At 38.1% G+C, this 10,724-nt stretch overlaps 1 protein-coding gene across 1 annotated transcript; it reads left to right on the top strand.

Annotated features, from left to right (window-relative positions):
• Positions 1 to 2,112: 2,112 nt before the first annotated feature.
• On the top strand, positions 2,113 to 3,375 carry LOC110919618. The gene is made up of 3 exons (XM_022163888.2): positions 2,113 to 2,671; positions 2,726 to 2,853; positions 2,995 to 3,375. The coding sequence occupies exons 1-3, from the start codon at positions 2,113 to 2,115 to the stop codon at positions 3,373 to 3,375; spliced, it is 1,068 nt and encodes a 355-aa protein (XP_022019580.2).
• Positions 3,376 to 10,724: the final 7,349 nt, after the last annotated feature.

Genomic DNA, 10,724 nt, shown 5'->3' on the forward strand with positions numbered 1-10,724 from the left:
AATAATTATTTCTTATAAATTTTAAAGCTAGATAAACATGTTTTAAAATTATTAAGTTAACCCATTTAATCGTGCAAAGAACTATTAAATTAACTAGACCAACACACTAAAACATGCACATCAGTGCACTGAGCCCCTGTTTAACCAACGTTTCAACCATTATTAGGCGTATGCTTTCCTTGAAGCTAGAACACCATAGAAGTGTTGTCCAGACAAACTGTTAAAGGTAAATAATACCCTTAGATGTTTTGCAAACTTACAAATGATTTACATATTTGAAAATGACATAAGTTTATATTAAATATATTCAACATGTATAGCAATGTATAGCAAGTCTACTGAAGCATTTAGAATAGATGAGCGTGCTTTGAATTTGATCAAATTGGTACATGCTGCGAATTTGAAGAATTTTTGTTTTCTGCATGACAATTCTTTGATTTACTAGAGAATGACAAAGATTTCCATAATACTTATATGATTACTTTTTTAAAACGATTAATTTCATCAATTAGTCAAGGATTTAACTATTATAAAGACAAAGTCTAACCACTAACGAAAATTTGTAGAAAAAATTCAATAATTGTGGTAAAGAAGATGAGAGATGTATTACATATTGTTACAGTTAAACACGTTTTTTATGTATTAAATAGTAACAAGTTATGGATTGTTTCTATAGCAGCAAACTACACAAGTGATGGATTGTTTCTTAGCCCATTACCCTCATCACTACTATGATCCTCCACGCCAGTGTCATGTCACCCACTTCTAATCCACAATCCAAAACCACTACCCTAAGGGTGTGGTCATGACCCAAACCACTATTCCCTTATTTATTTTAATTTATCATTGTCTAAAGAAAAAGGAAATAATTATTTGAAAAATGGAAAGGAGGGCCATGGTTTAATCCATGCAAACCATGGTGGATTAGGGAAGGGGATGGTATAGCCTTCCATTCATGTTTCTACGTGACGAATCATGTCTCAACCATGACCCCCGCACCCTTTAGCTTTAGTTATAGCAGCAAACTACATAAGTTTCCCAAAACAATAATTGATAGATCTTAATTTTATATAGCTAGCAAGATTTTACCTATAAACTTGCAAAGTGATATCATGTATCCACTTTATTAGTTTTTGATAAAATTATACAAGATATCGATTTCATTGTTGTATGGCCCGAGTGGTAATTCTAAACTACATATTTGGTCATCTTTCTATTAAAAAGTTAAAACACTTGGTTCCTAACGTTTTGTTAAACCATAACATCTTCGATCATTATCACTAAATGAAGTTAAAATATATGTAACTTTCATATAAAAAACGGAACAATAGTTTTACCTTTATACATAAAATAAAGGAGTTAAATGTCATTTTAGTCCTTGTGGTTTGGGTCATTTTGCCAGTTTAGTGTAAATGTTTTATTTTTCACATGTGGGTCTAAAAACTTTTACCGTTGCTATTTTAGTCAACTGGGTTAACTTCATCTAATATTTATGTTAACGAGAAAGACAATTCGGTCATTTTATATGGCCGAATTGCCCTTCTAGTTCACAGAATTACATATAAAATGACCGAATTGCGTTCTCGTTAACAAAAAAAAAGGATGAAGTTAAGCCAGTGGACTAAAATGGCAACGGTGAAACCTTTTTGCACCCACAGACAAAAAATGAAACATTTACACTAAACTGTTAAAATGTCCCAAACCAACCACGAGGAGTAAAATGACATCTAACTCTAAAATAAAGATACAAATATCCCCCAATTCCTTTTTCACCCATAAAACGCTTCTTCTCCATTTCCCTCAAATGAAACGAGGTGAGGGTATACGGTGTGGTTGAGAGTTGGGGGCGGCAAAGCTGTTTGCCGCGCGGCAAACACCGCCGCCAACCAACTTTGAATGCGGCAAAACTTCATCAGCGGTGAGGGAATACCGAGCGAGAAAGAGAAAGAGATAAGGGGGGGCCCCACTCCAACGGTCATATGACCGTTTAAATAAAAAAAAATAATTTTTTTTTTAAAATTAAACTCTATATATATATAACACACACCATTAAACCATATACTTTCCAAATACTCATACAAACCAATTCCTTCAAAAAGTTTATCTTACAAAATGGCGGATGACCTCCCCCCGTTATGGTTCCCACCCATGAGTAGCGACGATTCATCCGATAGTAGCATTCTTTTTTTTCAAAATCTTATCGAAGAAGCCGAACTTCAAGATACCGGCACATCTAACCGAAGGAGATATATTGAACGTCAACGTGAGGAGGGGCATGAGACACTCATGGCGGATTATTTTGTCGAAGACCCGAAGTACAACGAAGATATCTTTCGACATAGGTTCCGTATGTCAAAACGTTTGTTTCTACAAATTGTGTCCGATGTGGAAGAGAACGACCCGTGGTTTGTAGAGGCCCCCGATGCGCGAGGTAGGAAGGGCTTTACGCCCTTGCAAAAGGTGACATCGGCTATTAAACAGCTCGCAACTGGAAACACTCCAGACGAGAACGACGAGTACTTGCATATGGCCGAAAGAACTTCCCGCGAGTGCCTAGAATATTTTTGTGACACGGTTTGCAAAATATATGGTCCAGAGTTCTTACGTAGACCGACAAGCCACGACATGGCACTTTTATACCAAGCTCATGAGGAAAAACATCACCTTCCAGGTATGTTCGGTAGCCTTGATTGCACCCATTTTGTTTGGCGTTTTTGTCCGACAGAGTATCGAGGCCAATACATGCGAGGAGATCATAGATACCCGACTATTATGCTCGAAGCGGTTGCTTCTCAAGACTTATGGTTTTGGCATGCTTTTGCCGGTCCACCGGGTTCTCAAAACGATATCAATGTTCTACAACAATCTCCGTTATTTTTAACGGAACGAAATGGAACCGCGCCAAAATGTCCATTTTACGTTAACAACCATTTATACAAACGTGGTTATTTGCTCGTGGATGGAATCTACCCTTCGTGGTCCGTGTTTGTGAAGTCTATCCCTTACCCTCACGAAGTAAACGAAAAGAAATTCAAGAGGCAACATGAGGCGGCAAGGAAAGACGTCGAACGGGCTTTTGGTGTTTTGAAGGGGAAATGGGGTGTATTGAGTCGACCGATGCGAGCAAGATCGGTTAAAAAAATTAGGAATGTCGTGTACACGTGTATTATTTTACACAACATGATTTTGAAAGACGATGGAAAGGCGATAGCACCGGTGCACATTCGGGATCCTCCGGTCGAGCCGGCTCTAGACGATACGGTGTTGGGCGAATTGTTGAATGAAGACACCCATTGGAGACTCAAACACGATCTCATAGATCATCTCGCAAGTCAAGATTTGCCCCATCTTTTGGCCGATTCCGACGAAGACTAGTTTAAATTGTTTCATGCTAATGTAATTTTATTGTTTTTTAATTTAGTGTAACTTTGATGTTTTTAATTTAATTTATTATGAAAGTTTATTGTTTTTTATTTATTTATATTAAATTAATTATTGCAAAAAAAAAAAAATAATAATCATAAAAGTTTACCACTTCAGCAAGTGTTTAAACCAATGCCAACACTTTTCAGCAAAGTTTAAACACTTTTGCCAAATTGACATGGCACGCTCTGATTGGTCGGTTCAATGTTTTGCCACTCTAAACTGTTTAACCACTCCTTATACCCTGACATAGTAAATATACCTTTTTGGGTAGAAGTTAGGTCGACTGAAGCATGCCGTAATAACAAGATTTGTTGGACAAAATATTGTTATTAGAAAGCCATTATATAATTATGAATCTTTTGATAAATAAAAAATAAGAACTGTTTTTTATAAGAAGAAATATCACAAGAGATAATTATTCGTCAGTACAAAATAGTTATAATAATAGTAACCGTGTAGTTTTGTTATACGTCTATACGAGAATAACTAATGGGTTGGTGGTTCATTGACAAAGATAAAACCTTTAAACACCTTGGGAAGCGAGATCTTAGGTTAAGTCCCATAGACAACAGAAATAAAAGAAATTTGCCGTTAAAAAAAAATCTATATGACAATAAGTATTATTTTTTAAAAGGTTATATTGTAATTGTAAATAGATAAAAACATAAACATGAAATTAAGAGTGTTGTTAAAGATACTTATGTTGACTTTCCCATGAATATTATGTCTATTAAACCAAAATATAACATTTATTTCCTATGTATTTTATTTCTAATTTTTTTTAAATCTGTTTTTTTAGTTTCATGTCAAAAGATTACAAGTATGTACCATTTTTTGATGCCGTTCAAAAAAAAGTACCAGTTGAATATTTTTATGCATCGTGCTACTTTGCGTACAAAAAGCTAATTTATGCATCTAATACATATCTTTATACCTATTCTAACAGCTTTTATTATTAAAGCCTAATAACAACTTATATTATTAAAGTCTAATATTTATTTAGAATATATTTAACGAGCTAAGTGGGGCTAGCTCACTTGATAGAGACTATTACATCTTAGTGAGAGATTTTGGGTTCAATCACAAGCAAAGGATATTTATTTGTAAATATAAAAGTTTGTGAGGGTAACATTCGCCATTTAAAAAAAGGATCGGAACAAAAAGATAAAAATGATTACTTTTTAATAAATGATGGAGAAAAAAAACTACTTTTAGGGTATTTTAGATTCCCCTAAAAAATTGCTAATGATATCTAGATCAAGAGGTGAAGGGCTTGTATTTTTCTTGGGAGATGCATGTTCAATTTTCATTTAGTGCAGAGTGAGGTACTGGTAGATAATGATAGGAGACTCAGGGAAACCTGGGTTCGATCCTTGAGCCAAACAGGTTGTACCGATAATTTCATCGTCGTGTCTACGGGTGTGTAGGTTACCGGGTTTTCTCCAAAAATTGATGGTGAACTTGAGTTACACTTGAAGTACTCCGTTTAATCCATTCTGAAAGTGTGTCGCCGGTGACTCGACGTCGACTTTTCTGCCTGGTTAGCACGCGAGGTCGCCTGAATTAGGCTCGACCTTTCTTACTAAACTCGCCGGACTGCTCTTCCATTCGTCTCCGGGAACGGATCTCTCTTCGCTTTGTGTCGATTGGTCGTCTGTTGGTCATCCGTCGGACTTTCTTCTTGTTGGCTTAGCGGGTCTGATATTGGTCGCGTCTATCCGAGTATAGCACAGCTAGATCGATTCGAATCCCGTTAACACTTCGTAGAAGTTACGTTCTGGGTGATTGACTATTTTGGTCGTCTCGGTGGGATATTGGGTTGGTGTTCCGATCACGGGGGAAGGTAATTCATAACAGTCATCGGAGGAGGGGAAGGATGAATGCAAAGGAAAGGAAAGTGTGGCGGCCGAAAGATGAAAGACTTGACTCAGCTGAACATGAAAGACCTTGGATGGAAGTACCAATAAAAGGTAGTAAACAGTATGGAAAGGAGGAAGCAACAACTTTTTTTGTCTCAAATCTACCAGATTGGACTACAGGTAGAGACCTATGGGTAGAATGTCAGCCATGTGGGGTCATATGCGATGCAGTCATCCCGAAGAGAAGAGATCGAGCAGGGAAGGTGTTTGGCTTTGTGAGGTTTAAGCGGATAAAAGATCTAGATAAATTGTTGCAAGCACTGAATAACGTCTGGATTGGTAACAAAAAGATAAAAGTTAATGTGTCTAAGTTTTTAAAGGAGGATAGAAGGGAAGATAATAGGAACAAGGTGAACTCTCACTATGACACAAATCACATACCAAAAGCGGATAAGGGTACGGGGATCAGGCCAGGGTATAACAATTGCATGAAGCAAAATAATAGTGCTGGTCCTACCATATGGAGAAAAGAACAAGTGTCATACAAAGATATCTTAAATGGGAACAAAAGGGAGGTCGTAGCAGGGAAGAAGATTATGTTATCGGATGTTGAAACGGAATTTAGCAAAACATTAAAGAAAAGATCGGTGGTTGCAGTTGTTAAAGATTTGAAGGAATTAAAGTCTCTGGATAAAACGTTACAGGGAATCTTTCCAAACACTATGGAGGTAAGATATTTGGGAGGGGTTAAAATATTGATCACCTTTGGTTCAGAAATCGAAGCAGAAGATTTCAGAATTGGATTCAAAGATTACTGGGAGGATCTATTTTCAGAGGTTACGGAATGGAAGGGAGAACCAATCAAGTTCGAAAGGCTAGCGTGGATTAAAGTGACGGGAATACCAATAATGTTATGGAGCAAAGAAGTCGGAGCAAAGATTGGAGAATCAGTCGGAAAGGTGATATATATTGACAAAATGAACGTGAATAGTGGGATTTTGAACGAAGCTCGCATAGGAGTCCTAGTCAATCATGGCAAAGAAGTTAAAGAAGAAGTTAAGGTCGTATACAGAGGTCAAGAATTCACAATCTGGTTATCGGAACTCTCAGGTATGTGGGCACCAGAGTTCATCCCGGGTAACTACTTACTCTTGAATGAGGTGGTCTTCAACAACACAAAGGTTAATCCAGATGAAGAGATGAATGACCCATTGAAAGAGTCGCAAGGAAACGCGTCAAACACTGAAATTAACACAGAAGTCAAAGGGGAAGAATCAGTTGGCAGGAAAGAAACTCCGGTTGACGGAAAGGAGACTCCGGTGGACATAAACGTCATTCCGGTAAACGGAGTACAAAGTCCGGTGAAGGTTGACCAGGTCAAAAAGGAAGACGAAAAGGGTGGGAACCGAAAAGACAGAAAAGAAGCTTCGATAGACGCTCATGAGTCCCAAGAAAATTTTGTGTTTTGTGAAGGTTGGGAAAATCTATTCGGGAATACGGAAGGCGGGATTGAATATGCAGAGTCAAACTTGGAATCAAAGTCTGATAGAGGGAATAAAGATAGTGGGCCGGTGGGTAATGTAAGTTTTAAGGCCCAAAAGAAAAAAGAAGATAGCGGAAGACAGGTTAATAGGAGGAAGCCCAAAGCTGTTGCAGTGGATATTTTGGGCCAAGTCTTCAAAGAAAATAAAATAATTATTCCTGACCTTAACTCGGTAGCGACAGACCCTTCGGATCCGTTCAGTATAGACGATTTGATTTGGAAAATTAACCCTATTACAAAGTCAGTTAAAAGGAAGATTGGGGGAAATGATCCAAAGAAGCATAAAAGACATAAAGGGGAAATCGTACCAGACCTGAACAAGATACAGTGCACCGAACATGAGAGCGAGGAGTTAGAGGTCCAACGAAATCCTATACAGAAGAACAACGATGATGTAGTTCAAGATAAACCTATACACGTGGGTAAGGAGATAAGTCAAAAAGAGGCAACAGAGCTGGAGACGTTGGAAACAATTAAAGTCGGTGAAATCTTGAAGATCAAGGTAAGTAACTTCCATAATCAAATTAGGGAAATTGTGAAGGGGGAAAGGGAGACGGACCTAAATCAATGAATATTCTGTCAATGAATATACGAGGGGTGGGGGGAGAAGGGAAGGCAGTATGGGTCCGTAAATTGGTGAGGGAGAACAATGTCAATTGTTTATGCTTGCAAGAAACACAGGTAATTGCTATAAAGGAGGAAATTGTAAAAAACTATTGGCCAATGGATGATATAGAAATGGAGGCAGTTGATGCGAATGGTAGATCAGGAGGCCTGGTATTGATATGGGATCCAAGGTTCATAAAAAGGTTAGATACAGTGAAACGGGAGTATTATGTGGTAATAACAGGTATCATCGAAGGGACGGAGGTAATCGTGAATATATGTAATGTTTATGTTCCAAACGATATACAGAAGAAGATAGCTGTTTGGAAGGAATTGTTCTTACTTAAACAGAGGAGACAAGGCTCTTGGTTGATGGCTGGTGATTTTAACGAAGTAAGGATTGAAGAAGATAGGATGAATTCTAAATTTGATGCCTATAGAGCAATGCTGTTTAACACATTTATTGCGGATACGGGCCTATTGGAGTATCATATGTCAGGTTCCAGGTTCACTTTCATGACCGAAAGTGGATCAAGTATGAGCAAGATTGATCGAATCTTCGTATGTGACGCGTTCATGAATAAATGGCCTTGTGCTAAGCTGGAAGCCTTACCAAGACACCTATCAGACCACAATCCATTGCTGTTAACTTGTGTGACAAAAGACTTTGGGCCTGCTCCATTTAGATTCTACAATTCATGGTTGTCGATAGAAGGATTGGATGCAACAATCAAGAATGCATTAGGAAATCACACCAACGGGGAAGACTGGATGAAGAATATGGCAGCGATATTGAAAAAATTGAAATTAAAGATAAAGGAATGGAGGAAAGCGGAGAAAGAAAAGGAAGAAAAAGAAATATTGAAGGCAAGAAAGTGTATAGAAGAGATAGAAAGTAAGGCTGAAAAAATGGTACTGAAAGAAGAAGAAAAGGAAGCGAGAATCAAGGGGAGACTCACAATCAGGAAATATGAAAAACAAAAGATAGCAGATCTGAAGCAGAAAGCAAAGATAAATTGGGCAAGATTGGGGGATGAAAACTCTGGGTTTTTTCACAAGATAATAAACTGCAGAAAATCAAGGAACCGGATTAACAAAATTACGATAGGTGGGAGAATTCTAAACGAGCCAAAAGAAGTTAAAGAAGGTATTATGAAGGTATTTAAGGAATTATTTGAAGAGCCAATGAAGAAAAGACCGAAGATGGATAAGAGGGGGTTTAAAAAATTAACAGATATTCAGGCAAAGAAATTGATAGGCGAATTCTCAAGAAAGGAAATAAAAGAGGCTGTGTGGGCATGTGGCGAGGATAAATCCCCGGGGCCGGACGGTTTAACATTCAAATTTTTGAAAAAGTATTGGGAACCCTTAGAACAATATGTTATAAATATGGTGAAGCAATTCCACGACCAGCCGAGTATTCCGATTGGTTGTAATGCGTCATTTATCGCTTTGATCCCGAAGGTACGTGATCCGTCCTTGGTTAAGCATTTTAGGCCTATTTCATTAATCGGGATGATGTATAAAATTATTGCAAAGTTGCTAGCTAGAAGGGTCAAACCAGTAATTCCTGGATTGGTGAGTAATATACAGACCGGGTTTATAGAAGGTAGATCTATTCTCGAAGGGCCTTTAATAGTTAATGAGGTTATGGCTTGGGCAAAAAGCTATAAGAAACAAATTTTCATTTTTAAAGTCGACTTTGAAAAAGCGTACGATTCTATCAACTGGAATTTCATTTTGTCAAATTTAAAAGCAATGAATTTTCCGCTATTATGGAGAAAATGGATAGGGGCGGGTCTGAAATCTGGTAGAGCTTCGGTTATGGTCAACGGATCGCCTACTAAAGAATTCAGTTTGTCTCGTGGTTTGAGACAAGGAGATCCTTTGTCTCCTTTTCTTTTCATCCTTGCTTTGGAAGCATTAGATGTAATCATGAGAAGGGCAATAAAGAGTGGGTTATTCAAAGGTGTGGTTATGCCAAGGGATGGGCCGATGGTTTCTCACTTATGCTATGCGGACGATGCTATATTTTTAGGAGAATGGTCGGTGGAAAACATCAAAAATCTGAATAGAATCTTGAGATGCTTTTATCTATGTTCGGGCCTAAAGGTAAATCTAGGCAAAAGTAGTTTATTTGGGGTTGGGGTAAATGTGGAAGATATAGAAGTCATGGCAAAATGTCTTGGTTGCAAGGCCGGAACGACTCCTTTCAGCTTTTTGGGTATACAAATTGGGGCCAACATGAAAAGAGTAAAGAATTGGAAGACAATTATAGACAAGTTTAACTCCAAACTTTCATCTTGGAAGGCGAGATCTTTATCCATGGCAGGGAGAATAGTATTAGCAAAAGCAGTTTTAGGTGCCTTACCCAATTACTACTTTTCAATCTTTCTTGCACCTAAAAAAGTGATCACGGAGCTTGAGGCAATAAGAAGAGACTTCGTTTGGGGATTCAAGAGTGGGAAAAATAAAATGAGATGGATAGCTTGGGAAAAAATAGTAAAGGCTAAAAAGTATGGGGGGTTGGGAATTGGTGACATTCGTAGTGCTAATTTAGCACTCTTAGCAAAATGGTGGTGGAAATATAAAGAGAACCCGAGTGCCTTATGGGTCAATGTGGTTAATAGTATTCATCGGAAACAAAATTCAGTTTCAATAATCCCTACGAAACAGAAAGTGAGCGGTACGTGGAAAGATATATGCAGCATAGAGAAGATATTAACGGCACTTAACTTATCTCTGAACAAGAATTTGGGGGTTGAGATCGGTAACGGTAAAAAGACGAGGTTCTGGTTGGATTCTTGGTCAGAGGGTCAGCCTATGAAGATCCGGTTCCCTGCGGTTTTCGCGTTGGCAAAAGACAAAGAAGCCACAATACATCAAAGCGTAACATCGGAAGGGGGCTCGAGTAAGTGGAGCTGGGAATGGATACGTAAGATAAGGAACGCACAGGAGAAGAAACAATATGATGACATGATGAATGTGTTAAAGGAACAGAAACTGGTAGATAAAGAAGATGTTTGGTTGTGGAATCCGAGAAAGAATGAGCAGATTTCGGTTGCATTACTGAGAGATGAAATAACAAAAAAATCATTGGAAGCGAATGACGTAGAATGGGAACATTGGAACAAATGGGCACCACCAAAGGTCAATCTTTTTACTTGGCGAGCTACAATGAATCGCATAGCGGTTAAAGTGGAGCTAGTCAAAAGGGGAGTCCAAATGGAAAACCAGATATGCTCCAGATGCAAAAAAGAGGACGAGACGGTGAACCATCTTCTCATTAG

Source organism: Helianthus annuus, chromosome 16 (genome assembly GCF_002127325.2).
Source record: "Helianthus annuus cultivar XRQ/B chromosome 16, HanXRQr2.0-SUNRISE, whole genome shotgun sequence".
NCBI lineage: Eukaryota > Viridiplantae > Streptophyta > Magnoliopsida > Asterales > Asteraceae > Helianthus > Helianthus annuus.